The sequence below is a fragment of the Paramormyrops kingsleyae genome, chromosome 17 (genome assembly GCF_048594095.1).
Source record: "Paramormyrops kingsleyae isolate MSU_618 chromosome 17, PKINGS_0.4, whole genome shotgun sequence".
Taxonomy (NCBI): domain Eukaryota; kingdom Metazoa; phylum Chordata; class Actinopteri; order Osteoglossiformes; family Mormyridae; genus Paramormyrops; species Paramormyrops kingsleyae.
The window spans coordinates 26,284,207-26,303,565 of record NC_132813.1 but is presented as its reverse complement, the minus strand read 5'-3'; the positions used below and the strand labels follow the sequence as shown (position 1 = coordinate 26,303,565).

Here is a 19,359-nt window from a genome sequence, read left to right as displayed (position 1 = left end):
AATTCCAGGGCATCTGCTGTGTGGGCGTGCGTGTCTGTGCATGTATCTGGTGAATGTGTGCATGTGGGCGTGCGTGTCTGTGTGTGTATCTGGTGAGTGTGTGCGTGTGGACGTGCATCTCTGTGTGTGTATCCGGTGAGTATGCATGCTCTGTTTGTCTGCATGTATGGCCTGGGACGGGGGAGCACGTTGGGGTGGTGCAGGTGTGGTGGGGGCGACTGTTTGGTGAATGTGGGTATCTGGGTATGAACGGCTCGTCGGCGATGCCGGCGCAGATGAGGCCCCAGACACTTCCTTGGGTTGGGGGGCGCTGCGGCGGGGGGCGGTGGTGCCCCCTGGGTGTTGGCGGCATGCGTCCGGGCGTGCCTTGCCTGGCGCCCGCTGCCTTGCGGCACTGTCGACTATCACCGCGCCCCCCCCTGCCGGCCCGCATCCACCTACACCACACATAGGTAATGGGGGGTGATCAGCTATTCACCCCCCATCTCTCCTAATTACACGTTAGACGCCGGGGGGCGCCCGGTGCCTCCTTCCCTGCCTTCCTTGGGTGGGCGCGCAGCCGTCCGGTGGCGGGGGCCCGGGTACCTGGCCGCTGTGGGGCAGCTGGGTCCGTGACCCGTCGGGGCTCTCCCGGCCGTCTGGGGGCCCCAGGACGGTGTTGTTGTGGCCTCGCACACACACTGGGACATTCCATGTTAACCTGCACACTCATACATACACTCACAACACACAAACATACACACATACACATATGCGTACACACATACACGTACATATGCACACGCACACACATACACACACTTTCATATCAACACACATACACTTAGAATGCACACACACACAGACATGCGCGCGCACACACACAAGAGAGCCTAGGGCTCTCTTCCCCTATTTTATCCCTCTTTCCCCTTGTCTGGGTGTGTGTGTGTGTGAGAGTATGTGTGAAAGTTGGTGTGTGGCTTCCACTCCCTCCTCTCAGATGCAGATACGGGTACGACGATTTTTAGACAGTGATCCAGGTGGTCTGCTTATGCATATATATTTATTTTCTTTCGTAGGTATTAACGTATTTAATTCCAGAAGCAGATACTGGCACAAGCACATTCCCATGTCATAATGGTACCACTGGTTTCTTTGTGTGTATACTGTTTGTGTGTGTCCCTGGATCTTATCTTTCAGAAACAGCAGCTGGTGTGATGATACGGTGTAAAGCAGCAAGATGCAGAAGCTGTCCTCTTATTACTCTTTCCTTTTTGTTCTACTGTTTGTTATGTATTATTTCTCTTCCCTGTCTCTCTCTCTCTCTCTGACCCCCCTCCTTATTTTATTTTTATTTTTATTATGTATTTATTTATTTTTCTAATTCCTTTGTCTCTCAACCCTTTTCTCTCCTTTCTCACTTTCTCTCTCTATCTCACCCCCCCTGTCAGCTCCGGCTTTGTGGCGCACTGACATAAAAATGATTAATAAAGAGTATACCTCAAGTAACAAGAGGAGCTTAAATCCGAAGCTCCACTTGTTAAAATAAAAGTGTTGGCACAATAAGGCACCCAGACTAACATCCTGCTTGCTAAACTGCCGGACACGACAAGGGGGGGAAAAAAAAAGGATGTAGATAATGCCGACGCAAATAAATTATATTCATTTCTGGTGGCATTAAAGATGTAATTACCCCTTGTAGCTGTGTTTACATTTGTATTTAAATATTTAAATTTTATTTTATTTATTTCATTCAAATTATGTTTTCTTTGCTTACTCTTTGTTGTCATTAACATAATACCAATTTATGTTTTATTTTTTATGTTATCTTTCCTATATGCTATCTAGATTTAAAGAGATGTGATAGATTGTTCATCGGTTATGTGCTTCTCTGCTATACTGAGATTGTCGTTGTGTTTTGTTCTATGTGTTCTATAATAATAATAATAAAAAAATAAAGAATACAACCAAAAATTAGAGGGCCCTGTTACTGAGTGATAAGCGAAAGCGGTTTTTTGTTGCAGCTCTCTAAAAGTTTCATTTGCCATTAGCTAATGCAGCATGCATACACACTCGGATAGAATTACACCAAGGCCCAATCCCAATACCCCCACTTAGGCCCAATCCCATTTCTCCTCCCTTAGCCCTACCACTAGATTTCGAGGGCCCTCCCTTCCGAAGGTGACTTCACAGGTCGTAGCCACAAGGGGTAGGGCTTGAAATCTTTACCTAGGAATCGGGACAGCACTCGCTTACGTCATCAGCAGTCGACCATTGCACATACGCTTCACACCTGCGACTTTGCATTTGTTTGTAACAATGCCGGTTCAGGGTATGGCGTTGTCGACTGCATGCATTTTAATCATCATACTCCATTTGAGAAATACTCTCAGAAGAAATGTGGCGAGCAGAAGACATCTGCGACGCCTGTTAACGCTTGTAGATTTTTATGAGGTATCGTTTAAAAACGACTCGTGTTTGTGTCAGCTAAGTGCCTGGCTAAAGTTTTACCTGTCGCTTTACCTGTGTCACAATGTTCATAATATAATGTATGGGGTTCCATTAGTGCCAAAAATGTGTCGATATACATTTGTACATTCCATTTGTGCCAAAAGTACACTGTCCACGTCGACTGAGCACGTAACAAAACATTCGTTTGTGACATCTATTTTGACAATGTCGATTGCTCACCCAACAAAACATTTGTATGCATCAATTCTACTTTACACTGTACTTCTGTCGTCTTAGCACCCCTGCCGTTTTACATGTTGTATTGCATATCGACCAAACATGTCAACACATCGTTATGATATGCCGTTCTCTTCAGCGTTATGCATGACATCCTCTTCTGTCGTTTGACTGCGTCGTTTATGCATGTCGTCCTGATGTGTCATTTGACTATGTGGTTGTGAATGTCGTTTTGATGCGTCGTACTCCTTGTCGTTTGACCGCATAGTTATGAATGTCTTCCTGATAAGTCTTGTCTTGATGTGTCGTTTGTCTGTGTTGTTTTGTTTCTCGTCCTGCTACATTGTTCTCCCAGTCCCTGATAACCCAAGTAGACTAATTCAAATCAAAGTTTCTTTATATAGCACGCTTTCATATACGGCAGATCACCGTGGTATAGTTTGCATATATAGTAGGGCTGTCAAAATTAACATAAGAACATAAGAACTATACAAACGAGAGGAGGCCATTCGGCCCATCGAGCTCGCTTGGGGAGAACTTAACTAATAGCTCAGAGTTGTTAAAATCTTATCTAGCTCTGATTTAAAGGAACCCAAGGATTCAGCTTGCACTACGTTATCAGGAAGACTATTCCATACTCTGACTACACACTGTGTAAAGAAGTGCTTCCTTAAATCCAGTTTGAAATGTTCTCTCGCTAATTTCGATCTATGGCCACGAGTTCTTGTATTTGAACTAATGCTGAAGTAACTTCGGTTGAACAGCATCCAAACCTGTTAGAATCTTATAGACCTGGATCATGTCCCCCCTGTCTCCTTTGCTTGAGGCTGAACAGATTTAGCTCAAATAACCTTTCCTCGTATGACATTCCTCTAAGACCAGGAATCATTCTTGTGGCCCTACGCTGCACCTTTTCTAAGGCCGCAATGTCCTTTTTAAGATATGGTGACCAAACCTGTACACAATATTCTAGGTGAGGTCTCACCAAGGAATTGTATAATCTTAGCATTACCTCCCTTGACTTAAACTCCACACACCTGGAGATATACCCCAACATCCTATTGGCCTTTTTTATTGCTTCCCCGCACTGGCGAGAATGAGACATGGAAGCATCAACATACACACCAAGGTCTTTCTCATAATCAGCTACCTTTATTTCAGTAGGTCCCATAAAATACCTGTACTTTATATTTCTGCTCCCTACATGGAGTACCTTACATTTGTCTAAATTACATGTTAAATTCCATCTGCCAGGTGTCAGCCCAGTCACTAATTAAATTAAGATCCCGCTGTAGCTGCTGAGCCGCTAGTTCAGTATCTGCTACACCACCCACCTTGGTGTCATCTGCAAATTTCACCAGTTTACTGTATATATTGGTGTCTATATCATTTATGTAAATTAGGAACAAAAATGGTCTTGACCAGGACCACACCCCTAAATGCATTGAAGCAACTGCCATGTGATTGGTTGATTAGATAATTGCATTAATGAGAAATTCAACAGGTGTTCCTAATAATCCTTTAGGTGAGTGTACAGCAGTCAGTGCTTCAGTTCTCCATACTGAGCATACTTAAATTCTCCAGTGTGTTCAGTACATAAGAACATAAGAACATAAGAACTATACAAACGAGAGGAGGCCATTCGGCCCATCGAGCTCGCTTGGGGAGAACTTAACTAATAGCTCAGAGTTGTTAAAATCTTATCTAGCTCTGATTTAAAGGAACCCTAGGATTCAGCTTGCACTATGACTCAATTCATTGAACATTGGACATCAATAAAACAATAATAAATTGATTTTAAAAATATATAACATCCTGTCATCGTATAAGTGAGATACGCACCTGAATACAATTGCGAACATGCAAAGGGGAAGAAGTCAGAGTGCCCACGTCTTCTCTGCTGCGTGAGGTAACAGAATCATGTGAATACTTTCGTGCAGTTACAAAATGTGAACATTTTAATGCAGTTCGCTCATTTATCTGTCACGGATCAACCCCGGGGATCCCCCGACTAACGTCACAAAGATCACGCCGCCGGGGATTCCTTGATCCTGCCTTCCCCGTTTTTTATGAACTGTCAGTCCTACGCCGCTATACCGGGTTGTCCGGTTTCTCCGGTTCTCGGTACATCCACCTACCGCAAGCTGTTACTGATAATTTCCTAGATTAGGGAGACTATTTTAGCCATCGGATCTTGCACCCTGATGCGAGATCTTCAAGAATTATTCCTGAGTTCGAGCGTTTTCCTGTTTTTGCTTCTCCTTGTTCTCTGACCGTTTGTTCTGCCGTTTTTGACTCCGAGTTTTCTGTCCAGCCCCTTTTGATGCCCGACGTGAATCGCCTGACCTTCGCCTGTACCCCGACTATGAGACCAGCCCAGCCCCCAAGACCGACTCCGTACATCGCCCGACCCCAGCCTGTCCCACGACTACGATCCAGCCCGCTCCTTTCAATTATTCTGAGCGATACGTTCACCAGTAGACCTTCTGGTCTTCGGACAGTTTATTTTTCTTTATTAATTAAAGTCCCTTGCACCTGTTTCCGCAACAGCGTCCTCTTTGTTCCCTACCAATACCGTCACAGAAAGATCTCGCCAGAGGAAGATGGACCCAGCGGAACCGGTGAGCGTCCAGCAGCTGGCTGAGGCTCTGGCCAGACAAGGCTCCCTTCTGAGTCGTCAGCAGACAGAGGTCGGTGCTGTGGGGGACTCCTTGGACTCCCTCCATGCGGGCTTGACAGCGCTGGCAACGGAGGTACAGCGCATGCAGGAGACACGACCCATCGCTCCACCAATCGCTTCTAGCGAGCCCCGTATTCAGCCCCCTGGTCATTATAATGGGGAACCGGGTTCATGTAGAGCTTTTTTTTATCACAGTGCTCCCTCGCCTTCGAGTTACAGCCCTCCGCGTTCCCTTCGGAACGCTCTAAAGTGGCTTATATTATCATGGCTCTGACCGGCTCTGCGAGAGAGTGGGCAACGGCTGCCTGGGACGCCGGCGCATTATTTTGTCAATCTCATGCCCGGTTTCAGGAGGAGATGAAGCGCGTTTTCGACCGTTCAAAGCATGGACGAGAGGCAGCGCGTGAAATTATGCAGCTTCGCCAGGGTCATCGCACGGTGTCCGATTATACCATTCAGTTCCAGACCCTTGCGATGTCCTGCGGCTGGGATTCGCAAGCCTTATTTGATGCCTATTATAATGGCCTGGCAGAGGAAATTAAGGACGAACTCACCGCACGGGAACTTCCAGAATCTCTGTCTGTGCTGACAGATGTAGCCCTACGGGTAGACATGCGGATTCGTCAGCGTCGCAGAGAGTCTCCCACTCGCCTGCTACATGGAGTTCCTACCTGACCTCGCACCTCGTTGTCCAGCACTGTTAACCCCTTCGACGCCGGACCAGAGCCGATGCAGGTTGATTGGACCCGCCTTTCTCCAGCTGAACGACAACGGCACTTATCTGCCAGGGTTTGTTTGTACTGCGGACAGGCTGGTCATTTTATTGCCCGGTGCCCAGTAAAAGGGCACACCCACCAGTAGGGAAGAGGGTACTGGTGGGTGTGGTTCCGGTCAACTCCTCTTCTGTGCAGCGGACGTTTCTCCCAGCAGTATTATCATGGGGGTCCTCCTAGCAGTTTCTGGCTGTTCTGATTGATTCCAGGGCAGATGAGAGCTTCATCGATTCCACACTGGCTCAACAGTGGGGAATTCCCACCACCCGCGTCCAGGCAACACGGACTGCTTACGCTCTGGACGGAAGGAGAATGGCAACTATCTCCCAGGTTACTGTTCCGGTGAGTCTGTTGATAGGGGGAGCTCATGTTGAGACCCTTTATTTTTATCTGATCGACTCACCCCAGGCACCCCTGGTGTTGGGGCATCCATGGCTTGTCCGACATAACCCTCACATCGACTGGGAGAGGGGCACAGTTATTGCCTGGAGTTCGTTTTGTTTTGCCCAGTGTCTGCATGCTAGTCAACCTCTTGAGGTCCCCACACAGGAAGAGGAGTTCCCGGAGTTGTCTGGTGTTCCGGCAGAGTACAACGACCTAAAGCATGCTTTCAGTAAGTCCCAGGCCGCTTCTCTTCCGCCGCATCGGCCTTATGATTGTGCGATAGATGTTACCTGGAACCTCCCCCCCCAGGGGCCGTCTCTATTCTCTTTCAGGCCCCGAAAGAAGGTCTATGGAGGAGTATATTAATGGTGCTTTGGCTACAGGCATTATCCGTCCTTCTTCCTCCCCGGCTGGGGCTGGTTTCTTTTTGTTGGTAAGGATGGCTCTCTTCGTCCATGCATTGATTATAGGGGTCTTAATGAGATCACCATTAGGAATCGTTACCCCCTGCCTTTGCTGTCCTTGGTCCTAGACCTTCTCCAGGGAACTAAGGTCTTTACTAAATTGGATCTCCGTAATGCCTACCACTTGGTGAGGATCCGGGAGGGAGATGAATGGAAGATAGCCTTCAACACCCCTACTGGTCACTATGAGTATCTCGTGATGCCTTTTGGGCTAGCTAACGCTCCGGCAGTGTTCCAGGCCTTGATTAACGATGTCCTTCGGGATATGCTTAATAAGTTTGTCTTTGTATATCTAGACGACATCTTGATATTCTCACAGAATGAGCAGGAGCACGTTCAGCATGTTCGGGCTGTTCTTCAGCGCCTCCTGTCCCATAGGTTATTTCTCAAGGCCGAGAAATGCCAGTTTCATAGACGTACTATTTCTTTCCTGGGATTCATCCTTGCTGAAGGTTCCATCCGGATGGATCCTGAGAAGGTCAGAGCCGTGGCAGAGTGGCCACAGCCAAAGTCTCGGAAAGATTTACAACGTTTTCTGGGTTTTGCAAATTTTTACCGCCGTTTTATCCGTGGTTATAGCTCTGTAGCCGTACCTCTTACGGCTTTGACCTCTTCCAAAGTCTTGTTTCAGTGGACTGATGTGGCCCCAGAGGGCTTTTGTTGACCTTCGTGACCGTTTCACCTCTGCTCCAGTACTACAGGTGCCTGACCCATCACTACAGTTCTTAGTGGAGGTTGATGCCTCAGGAACCGGGGTTGGGGCAGTGTTATCCCAAAGCTCCTTCATGGACAACAAACAGCATCCCTGTGCTTTTTTTTCCCGGAAGCTCACTCCTGCAGAGAGGAACTACAATATAGGGGACCGAGAGTTGCTTGCCATCAAGCTTGCATTGGAAGAATGGAGACAGTGGCTAGAGGGTACCTCTGACCCTTTTTTGATCCTGACCGACCATAAGAACCTGGAGTACCTGCGGTCCGCTCGACGACTCAATGCTCGCCAAGCTAGGTGGTCCATGTTTTTCAACTCTTTCAACTTTATGATCACCTACAGGCCCGGCTCCAAGAACGGCAAGCCAGACACCCTGTCCCGTCAACACGAAGCAGGTGAGGTGGAGGAGACGACCAGCCTTGTTCTACCAACTGCATGCTTTGTTGGAGCTGTCATGTGGGGCATTGAGGAGGCAGTCCGGGCGGTCCAACCTCTCATTAGATCACCAGAGGGGTGCCCTTCTAAGTGTTTATTTGTACCGAAGTTCTTGCGCTCCCGGGTCCTTCAATGGGGACATTCCTCTCTCCTGGCCTGCCATCCAGGGGTTCACCGCACTCGGGCTCTACTTGGGCAGAGGTTTTGGTGGCCTTCCATGCTCCAGGATATTCGTAGCTTTGTGGCCGCGTGTGAGACCTGTGCCCGAAATAAGAACCCCTCACGAGCTCCAACAGGGTTCTTACTGCCTCTTCCCATCCCTAGACATCCCTGGTCTCATATGGCAGTGGATTTTGTGACTGGTCTTCCCCCCTCCCGGGGATATACCGGGGTCCTTACAGTTGTGGACCGGTTCTCGAAGGCAGCCCATTTTATACCCATTCCTGGATTGCCGTCTGCAAAGGAGACAGCACAACTGTTGATCGAGCACGTGTTTAGGCTCCATGGGTTACCTGTGGATATTGTGTCCGACAGAGGCCCACAATTTGTTTCTCGTTTTTGGTGGGAGTTTTGCAGGCTGCTTGGGGCCACAGCGAGTCTGTCCTCTGGTTTTCACCCCCAGTCTAATGGTCAGACGGAACGGCTCAACCAGGACCTGGAGCGGATGCTACGTTGTCTGGCCTCTTACTCGCCTGCTACATGGAGTTCCTACCTGATCTGGGCAGAATACGCCCATAATTCGTTGCCGGTTTCATCTACGGGCCTTTCTCCCTTCCACTCCTGCCTGGGGTACCAACCCCCTCTGTTCCCATCCTTGGAGACAGAGGCCACGGTCCCTTCTGTGCACCAGTTTTTACGCCGTTGTCATCACACCTGGAGGATCGCCAGGACTTCCTTGTTGCGCTCCAGAGCCCGGATGGAGAGGTATGCTAACCAACGTCGGTCCTGGGCACCCCCCTTGCGGGTTGGGCAACGGGTCTGATTGAACGCCAGGGATCTTCCCTTACACGTGGTTTCACGGAAGTTGGCTCCTCGTTTTGTGGGACCTTTTCCTATTGCGAAGATCGTTAATCCCTCTGCCGTACGCCTTCGGCTCCCAGCTGCTATGCGTAGGATACACCCCACTTTCCATGTCTCCCTGCTGAAACCACACGCTGTCAGTCCCCTGGCCTCTCCTGCTCTTCCTCCTCCACCGCCGAAGCTGATAGGTGGAGGGGAGACCTTTACAGTGCGTCGCCTGCTGGCTGCTCGTCGCCGAGGCCGTGGCCTGCAGTACCTGGTGGATTGGGAGGGTTATGGGCCTGAAGAGCGTCTTGGGTGCCGGCTCGGCATATACTGGACCCCTCCCTCATTGCTGATTTCCGGCGGGACCATCCCGGTGGAGGGCTTGGTCGTCCGCCGGGTGGCGGTCGTCGGGGAGGGGGTACTGTCACGGATCAACCCCGGGGATCCCCCGACTGACGTCACGAAGATCACGCCGCCGGGGATTCCTTGATCCTGCCTTCCCCGTTTTTTACGAACTGTCAGTCCTACGCCGCTATACCGGGTTGTCTGGTTTCTTCGGTTCTCGGTACATCCACCTACCGCAAGCTGTTGCTGATTATTTCCTAGATTAGAGAGACTATTTTAGCCATCGGATCTTGCACCCTGATGCGAGATCTTCAAGAATTATTCCTGAGTTCGAGCGTTTTCCTGTTTTTGCCTCTCCGTGTTCTCTGACCGTTTGTTCTGCCGTTTTTGACTCCGAGTTTTCTGTCCAGCCCCTTTTGATGCCCGACTTGAATCGCCTGACCTTCGCCTGTACCCCGACTACGAGACCAGCCCAGCCCCCAAGACCGACTCCGTACATCGCCCGACCCCAGCCTGTCCCACGACTACGATCCAGCCTGCTCCTTTCAAATTTTCTGAGCGATACGTTCGCCAGTAGACCTTCTGGTCTTTGGACAGTTTATTTTTCTTTATTAATTAAAGTCCCTTGCACCTGTTTCTGCGACAGCGTCCTCTTTGCTCCCTACCAATACCGTCACATTTATCTAACAATACACAACGTATAGTATTAGATAAATTTGTACTGAATTCACGTTTTCAGTTTTCATTAAAAGGCACTTAAGTTTTTACCATGGAAATGCTATTGGTCCAGTTTGGGCAGCGTACGTTACTCGCCGTCAAATGCTTAAGAGGAGCGGCTGTTCAAAATGAAGATCAGTGGCGCGATTTGAAAAGTGCGCCAAGGCTGCGGACTGAGCACTGAGCTAGAAGCGGTTGGGCTGCTGTGCGCATGCGTGCAGACAGTTGGCTTAGATTTCGAAGCACTGACCCAGAGCTATGATTGCCTGATAGTGTTTTAAGCGAAGGCGTGACCACGGGGGGGCTGGGGTGGGCACTGCCCCACCAGAGACAAGCCATGCCCACCCTGTGAAATACTCTGTCTGTCCAATGAAAACATTTGATTTTCAAAACTGAGTTGCTTTCCAATTGGCCCGTTTGAATTAGGGGTGTATCCGTCAGTGCCTCCTCCACTAGACATGCACGTGCTGCTCACGGTTCACTTCGCTATGCATTTTGCAGCACGTTTTGAAACTGTTGACCGCAATCTTTAATTAAAACAGCGTATACGCTCCATTCTTTTATCTTCTGGTTGGTAATAGCAAAAGCTAGGCATTGGTGGCTTATTAAAAAGTCCGTACCTTCAACCTCTGTCCCTCCGCAAGCTGCTGGCGCCACGGTTGAGCCCAGCACCGCTGCTACCAACAGGGAGCATAGCGCACCCACGTCGGGAACTGAAACTCCTACACAATCCTCCAGCTCTGTGCCCGTGTCGGCTACTCCAAACCTCTGCCTTCAACAAAATATACAGTCTGGTCTGCCTGATTTAAATATGGATAGCCCATCCCAGCCCATTTTAATTCATTATCCCAAGCGCGCATTCGGAAAGACACTCAGATATTTTAGTGCAAGCTGGTATCAGTCTCGACCATGGCTTGAATATTCTGTTGTCCGTGATGCCAGCTTTTGCTTTGCCTGCCGCAAATTTAGTGTTTCCAATTCGGACCGCGAGGACATATTCACCAAACATGGCTACACGAATTGGAAAAAAGCTCTAGAAAAAGACGGCAGCTTCCACAAACACGCGTCTAGTATCCCGCACGTCAGAGCCATGTGTGCATGGCAAGAGTATCGGCGCCGGGCAGAGACGGGTGAAAGCATAGTTCAACTACTGGGTACAACCCAGATAGAAAAGAATATATATTATGTGAAAAGCATTGGGGAGGCCGTTCAGTTCCTTGCAGTCAATGAACTGGCTCTGCATGGTCACAATCACGAAGGTGGGGAGGAGGGACTTTTCCTTAAGTTATTTGATTACACAATCACAAAAATAATAAAAGTTCCATTGCCTCTGTTAATTTTTATTGAACAATGGGTTATGATTTATGCCATAATTTTAGCTTTTATATGTTATATAAAATGAAGTTATTATTTGACACCCCTACAAAAATGGGGATGGATGGATATTTTTTGCCCCCCCAGACAAGCCAAATGCCCACCCACACATGATGTTCTGGTCACACCTCTGGTTTTAAGCAATAATCAGTGCAAGTTCACACTTCATGTTAACTAATTCAAATGTGGCACCCCTGTATGTCCACGGACTACGCCACCCCTTGCAATTCACTGACAGTGCCAGAGCAAGGGGACCAATGCTTAAATAAATACAAATACAGAAGATTTTACAAGAAAATATAAAATACAGTCTTTAGTAATACATACTCATGTGGCTGGATTAATCGGCAGTCAAATTGGTCCCTACCTTAATGGGAGGGAAAGGCAAGAACCAAACAAAATCACCAAGACATTGAGGCAGAGGCCTGCTGAACCCAGGGAGGACAGACACCCTGGAGGGAGGCTGGGAATTCTAGGCCACACGTGACTGTGCAAACACACTTATCCTAGTATACACTGCAATCAAATACCTTGCAATCCTCACCATACTCAGGCACCTTAAGTGGTAAGGACAACTGAGCTTCACACCGTGTGGCACTGCAAATGTTAACACAAAAAGGCTAGAAAACCCAGCTTTCCAGGGTGACCTCCCTTAGACGCATTAAGCTACCCTGTACACCCAACGCCCCGGTTAATCAAAGGTACAAGAAGGGGGCTAAGGAATTAACAAGGATAAAAGGAAAATATAAAAATAAACCCACTCTAGCCTGTGGCATACAGAGCAATCTCACATAGTGTCTACCACACTTACGCTATCGCGCACAGGCTAGAGGAAAACAAAATACATATATAAATAAACTGAGCAGCACCACATTCACACTGTACAGAAAACAGCAACTAGCAACGCAGCACAGCCATATAAACCTGTAAATCAAAACACACAAATGCTTGTATTCAGTGAAATATTACGCCAGTAAAAACCCCTCACTACATGGCTAAAAAGCAGCTAGCGAATACCAACACTTAATACTACTTTAACAAACCTACCAGCGACAATAAACATGTACACATTTAGCCAAATAAATGCCAATTATCAACAAGCATATAAACCAGTACACGGAATAAAGCAGTACTTAACCACCAATTGGGTAAACATAGACAGTTTAAAATAGGGGTGGGGAAAAAAATCGATATTGCAATATATTGTTGTGCTCTCTGTCGCAATAAATAATCGATACACTAACGGCCAATATCGATATTTTATTACAACACAAAATGATTAATTTACCCGTTGTCAGTGTCACTGTCACTACCCAATATCTACCATTCTGTTTGCGGGGGGCGCTGTTTGAGTAAATATGGGTAAAGTGGCGCAAACAGCAGCCGGTGAAGAACACAAGTTAACTAACAACAACAGAGAAGAAGCACAGAGAATGGCGGAAAATAATAAAAAACAAATCAAAGACCCACCCGCTAGTTTCCACTCTAAAGTGTGGAGACACTTCGGGTTTTACGAGACAGTCGACGGAAAGGCACTGGATAAAGACTATGCAATCTGCAAGAACTGCTTTGCAAAGATAAAATATAACAGCAACACTACGAATCTGCAAGTGCACCTCGTTAACTACTCTCAGGTGATAATGAGGGCAAACCGACAATCAGCCGACAATCACTATTGCGTTCAAAGCAAAGCTCCCCTTTGGGTCGCCGAGGGCACAGACTATCACTAAGTCCATCGCCGAATTTATTTGCAAGGACCTTCGCTCTTACAGCGTGGTCGAGAATGATGGATTTTGCAGAATGTTGGCAACACTGGAACCGAGATACGAGATACCGAGTCGTCGGCACTTTACAGACAAAGTCATCCCTGCATTGTATGCAGATACCAGAGCCAAAGTGGAGGGTGCGCTCCAGTCTGCTAAACGAGTTGCACTAACCTGTGATGGTTCGACGTCAAGGGCCACCGAGTCCTTCGTAACTATTACTGCCCACTTCATAGACGACAACTGGGATGCCCAAAGCTACGTCCTTCAGACTCGGGCTATGAATGACAGTCATACTGGCGCTCACATGGCAGAGGTGCTTAAGAAGGCTGCAGACGAGTGGAAGCTCACCGAGAAAGAGCCAGCAGTGGTGACTGACAACGCAGCGAATATGTCCGTAGCTGTTGAGATTGCTGGATATCCGCACGTTCGCTGTTTCGCTCATGTTTTGAATCTCGCGGTGCAGCGTGCCCTCAAACTGCCAAATGTCGCTCGACTGCTCGGGAGAATTTGCACATTCTTCCACAGGAGCACCTCAGCAGCTGAGGCCCTGAAGAGGAACCATAAGATGTTAGGCCTTCTGCACCACAAGTTGATAACAGATGTTGTTGTCCGCTGGAACAGTGCCTATGACATGATCAGCCGGTTTCTTGAGCAACAGACAGCTGTTACTGCTGCCCTCTTATCTCCAGAGGTAAGGAGTTTATTGTTTTGTTACTGAATTGCATAGGATATCTGTAACGTGTTACAAAATATTATTGTTAATGTCACGATTCAGGGCGGAAGCAGACGAAGGGAATCCAAGATTTAGGGGAACACCGGGTTTAATACCACACAAGGCAGGCAACAAAACAGAATGACAATACAATGACCGGACTGGGGAAACAAACAGAAACGCGGACTAAATACAATGGACTAATTGACAACGATCAGGAACAGCTGGTAAACACGGGGAATCCACATGCGGTTAACGAGGGGGCGTGGCACACAAGAGGAGCGGACGATCGGGGCATGACAGTTAACATGATATATATTTTGTTCCTTAGTGTAAAGTGCTTTTTCCTGACTTCTTGGTCTGGATTAATAAGGAATATGTGCATTATAAAGTTTAAACTTTTGACTTCATTCTGTTCTTTTCCTTCTTTCTTTAAAGGTCAAAAAGAATACCACTGACATCTCTACCCTGACTGATGGAGACATCAGGAATGCCGAAGAGGTTGTGAAAGCCCTCCATCCAATGATGGTAGCAACAAAGAGCATGTGTGAGGAGAAAAGCCCAACTGTTTCCATCATTGCTCCTCTTCACGCCCAACTTCTGAGCGACACACTCAGCACAATTGAGGATGCCCCTCTCGTCAAGGACATAAAGTGTGCCATCCATGGAGACCTATCAAAGCGCTACATGTCTGCAGAGGAGAAAAACTTCCTCTACGTTGCCTCCGCCTTAGACCCCAGGTTTAAGTCGATGCTCTTCTTGTCGCCCTCAGAAGTGCAGGAGACGTATGCCATGGTGGTATCCAAGGCTGCTGCCCTGACGGTAATTACAACTTGTAAAAACTGAACAGTTAGATCATTGAAATTCTCATTGTATTTGTACCTTTTAAACTTTCAACTCTTGCACTACTGGTAGAAAAATGTCATCCACACATCTAACCATGTGCAAAGATGTGTTAAATTTTAAAATGATTAGGGGCTGATGATTTCTTGTTGTGATGAACATGTTATTTCAATAATAACAAAAATAACAATGAAAATGTGCCAAATGCTTTTTTGTCTTACAAGGGAATGCAGATGTAGGAATGCATCCATCCATCCATCCATTATCTACCGCTTGTCCGAGGCTCGGGTCGCGGGGGCAGCAGCTTCAGGAGAGGCACCCAGACCTCCCTCTCCCAAGCTAACTCCACCAGCTCCTCGGGGGGGACACCGAGGCGTTCCCAGGCCAGCCGAGCGATATAATCCCTCCAGCGAGTCCTGGGCCTGCCCCGGGGCCTCCTCCCTGTAGGACATGCACGGAAAACCTCTCCGGGTAGCCGCCCAGGAGGCATCCGCACCAGATGTCCAAACCACCTCAACTGGCTCCTTTCGACGTGAAGAAGCAGCGGTTCTACTCTGAGGCCCTCCCGGATATCCGAACTTCTCACCCTATCCCTAAGGGAGAGCCCAGACACCCTGCGGAGAAACCTCATTTCGGCCGCTTGTATTCGCGATCTCGTTCTTTCGGTCATTACCCATAGCTCATGACCATAGGTGAGGGTAGGAACAAAGATGGACCAATAGATCGAGAGCTTGGCTTTTTGGCTCAGTTCTTTCTTAGCCACGACGGACCGGTTAAGCGCCTGCAGAACTGCAGACGCCGCTCCGATTCGCCTATCCAGCTCCCGATCTCGCCTACCCTCACTCGTGAACAAGACCCCGAGATACTTAAACTCCTCCACTTGAGGCAGTACGTCTTCCCCAACCTGAAGAGGGCAAACCACCCGTTTCCGGCTGAGAACCATGGTCTCGGACTTGGAGGTGCTAATCCTCATCCCTGCCGCTTCGCACTCGACTGCGAACCGCCCCAGTGCATGCTGGAGATCCCCAGCTGATGAAGCCAACAGGACGACATCGTCTGCAAAAGGCAGCGAGGCAATCCTGAGGTCACCAAACTGGACACCCTTGACACCTTGGCTGCGCCTAGAAATCCTGTCCATAAATATTATAAACAGGACCGATGACAAAGGGCAGCCCTGGCGGAGCCCAACACACACCGGGAACACGTCCGACTTATTGCCGGCAATGCGGACCAAGCTTGTGCTCCGTTCGTACAGGGACCGGATCGCCCACAACAGCGGACCCCGGACCCCATACTCTCGAAGCACCCCCCACAGAGCACCTCGGGGAACCCGGTCGTAAGCCTTTTCCAAATCCACAAAACACATGTAGACTGGATAGGCAAACTCCCAGGCCCCCTCCAGTACCCTTGCAAGGGTATAAAGCTGGTCCAGTGTTCCACGACCAGGACGAAAACCGCATTGTTCCTCCTGAAACCGAGATTCGACTATCGATCTCACCCTCCTCTCCAGTACCCCGGAATAGACTTTCCCAGGGAGGCTGAGAAGTGTGATCCCCCTGTAGTTGGAACACAGCCTCCGGTCCCCCTTCTTAAATAAGGGGACCACCACCCCGGTCTGCCAATCCAGCGGCACTGTTCCTGACCTCCACGCACTGTTGAGAAGGCGTGTCAGCCACGACAGCCCCACAACATCCAGAGCCTTCAGGTACTCAGGGCGAATCTCGTCCACCCCCGGGGCCCGGCCACCACGGAGCTGTTTAACCACCGTGGCCACCTCAGCCCCAGTGATGGGCAAGCCCCCCCCAGCACCCTCGGGCTCTGTGCCCTCAGATGTCTCAAAGGCAGTGTGCGTAGATGTATTTGAGGCAGGATTGAGGAGTTCCTCAAAGTACTCCTTCCACCTCCGGGTGATGTCCCCAGGTGAGGTCAACAGCCTCCCCCCCACTATAAATAGTAGGAACCAGGAGCTGCTTCCCCCTCCTGATACTCCGGATGGTTTGCCAGAACCTTTTTGAGGCCGACCGAAAGTCACTTTCCATGGCCTCACCGAACTCCTCCCACGCCCGGGTTTTTGCATCTGCGACCGCCCGAGCTGCGTTCCGCCTGGCCAGCCGGTACCCGTCAGCTGCCTCCAGAGACCCCCGGGCTAATAATTCCCGGTAAGCCTCCTTCTTCAGCTTCACAGCCCCCCTCACCTCTGGTGTCCACCATCGGGTACGGGGGTTACCGCCACGACCGGCACCGACCACCCTGCAGCCACAGCTCCGTACGGCCGCTTCCACAATGGAGGTCCGGAACAGGGTCCATTCAGACTCAATGTCCCCAACCTCCCCCGGCATGCAGTTGGAATTCTGCCGGAGGCACGAGTTAAAGCTCCAGCGAACAGGAGCCTCTGCCAGACGTTCCCAGCATACCCTCACTATGCGCTTGGGTCTACCAGGTCTGACCGGCTTCCTCCCCTGCCACCTGAGCCAACTCATCACCAGGTGGTGATCAGTTGACAGCTCTGCCCCTCTCTTTACCCGAGTGTCCAAGACGGAAGGCCGCAGATCAGTTGATACGATTATAAAATCGAATGCAGTCTGATGGTAATGTAGAGGAGGGAGGAAGCACTGACGAGAGTGGTCCTGCTGATGACACCAGTGATGAGGACCGACCACCACACACACCAAAAAAAAGGAGATCCGCACTTGCAAACCTCCTTGGACAAACATTCCAGCATGCCAGATCTTCCCCCATCGTCACCTAACTCCAAGGCTGAAAAGGAGGTTCAGCAATATCAAGAATCCTCACCTCTACCACTGTCAGATGAACCGTTGGGTTGGTGGAAATCTGAGGCATGCAAGTACCCACACCTTGCCAAGCTGGCCCAGAGGTACCTGTGTGTGCCAGGGACTAGCGTGCCATCAGAGAGAATCTTTTCTACCACCGGTGACATAATCTCTGCTCAGAGGTGTGCTCTTACATCTGAGCATACTGATCAGTTAGTGTTCCTCAAGAAGAATATGCCTTGATGTGTCCACTGTCCAGGTTAACATAAAGCACTTTACAGTAACTTACTACTGACGTTTCAGTATCATGGTTTACACATGTTAATGTTCATGTTGTTTTTTAATGTTCATGCACTTTTATCTGTCTAGCTGTACAGTGTTTACATTTAAGACCAGGAGGCAGTGAGTTATTATGCAAATGCATATTTCTTTGCACAATGTTGGAAATGTTGGCATTAATAAATGCATAAGATTTCCTTATTATTTCCTTATTCCTTATTTTTCTTTTTCAGTCACATATATCGTGATATATCATTCATGAAATTTCTTCCAATATATTGAATATCGTAGATATCGCGAATCGTGATATTATCATTATCGTGGGCCACATATCGCCACAGAATTGAATCGTGAGTTACCTGTATCGTCCCACCCCTAGTTTAAAACAGCCTAGGCAAACAATACATGCCACGGGTTACCCCGAACTGCAATGCAATGTTCTACAACATCGACCCAGTAAAAATACAAACAGGTCAATGATAATATCCTGACATACAGGATTAACAACACATACTTAGTCCACTACTTGTCAGTTAACACAGATTAAGGGAAACTCGGGACGTACCTGAAAGCAGAGACAGCCCAAACGCTGCTACCCCACAAACTGCATCAGCTACCCTGCTGCCAGGAGGACCCCACGTGCCCTGGTGTACCCAACTAAGGAATATATAGGTGGCTCAATCAATGCCCGTCCTAATCCCCAATTAGCAACAGCAGCAGAGCAGGACTACGTAACTGCGCCCAAGCAAAAAAGGGAGGGAACCACAGGATAGAAAAAAAAATGGCTGTCTCCACCAGCCCCATAACCCACAGGCTACACAAAGTTCAGTTCATCCAGAAAAAAAAAAAATAAACTCATGTTCATACTTCACCATTTTAAGTGAGAGCTAACTCATTTTTTTGCCAGTTTCAACTAAGGTTTTTTATGCCAATACTATGTAATACCTCTCTTTAGTGCATATAAAGAATAGCAACCTATACATTTTACATAGACACACCCACAATATGCAAAAGATATGGAAAAAAAAAAAAGTGATGATGTGGTCTCATTTTTTGAGGTTGTAGGGGGGGCAGGGGGTGGACTAACACATGCATGGATGCTGAGTATTTCAGTCCTCTATATTTACTAATTCATGCTTTTGGAAGACATGGAGCTGATAGTTACGTAAAAGTGAGGGGCTGCTGCCACCTTACCTGTGCAATTTCATACTGGATAATCTTTTTAAAAGTCATTTAAAAAAAACATTGGACTTAGAAGTTACATGTCAAAGTAATGTAAAACTAATAGGATTTACCTCAAAATTACACAGAAAAATGCTAAAATTTTAGTATGGTCATAAATCTTTAAATTATGAATTACTTTTTAAATTACAATTAAATGTTGTGATTTCACATAAATTTGTACATAATTTGAGAAACTGGGAAATATACAGTA

The 19,359-nt window shown here is 48.2% G+C and overlaps 1 protein-coding gene across 3 annotated transcripts; it reads left to right on the top strand.

Annotated features, from left to right (window-relative positions):
• Positions 1–6,590: 6,590 nt before the first annotated feature.
• Positions 6,591–18,128, top strand: LOC140578922 (E3 SUMO-protein ligase ZBED1-like). Of its 3 annotated transcripts, XM_072701035.1 has the most exons (4): positions 6,591–6,937; positions 9,873–14,010; positions 14,470–14,853; positions 15,099–18,128. In XM_072701035.1, the coding sequence occupies exons 2-4, from the start codon at positions 13,354–13,356 to the stop codon at positions 15,111–15,113; spliced, it is 1,056 nt and encodes a 351-aa protein (XP_072557136.1). In that variant the 5' UTR covers positions 6,591–6,937; positions 9,873–13,353; the 3' UTR covers positions 15,114–18,128. The 3 variants fall into 3 exon arrangements, with proteins under 3 accessions (XP_072557136.1, XP_072557137.1, XP_072557135.1); XM_072701036.1 differs by lacking the exon at positions 6,591–6,937 and having other exon boundaries at positions 7,642–14,010; positions 15,108–18,128; XM_072701034.1 differs by lacking the exon at positions 6,591–6,937 and having other exon boundaries at positions 7,642–14,010.
• Positions 18,129–19,359: the final 1,231 nt, after the last annotated feature.

What these genes read in the sequence shown, in the direction of transcription:
- LOC140578922 (XM_072701035.1), top strand. Translation starts at nt 13,354, where the DNA reads ATGTTGGCAACACTGGAACCGAGATACGAGATACCGAGTCGTCGGCAC. An exon ending in CTGCCCTCTTATCTCCAGAG is followed by an intron (nt 14,011 to 14,469) that starts GTAAGGAGTTTA and finishes CTTTCTTTAAAG; the next exon opens with GTCAAAAAGAATACCACTGA.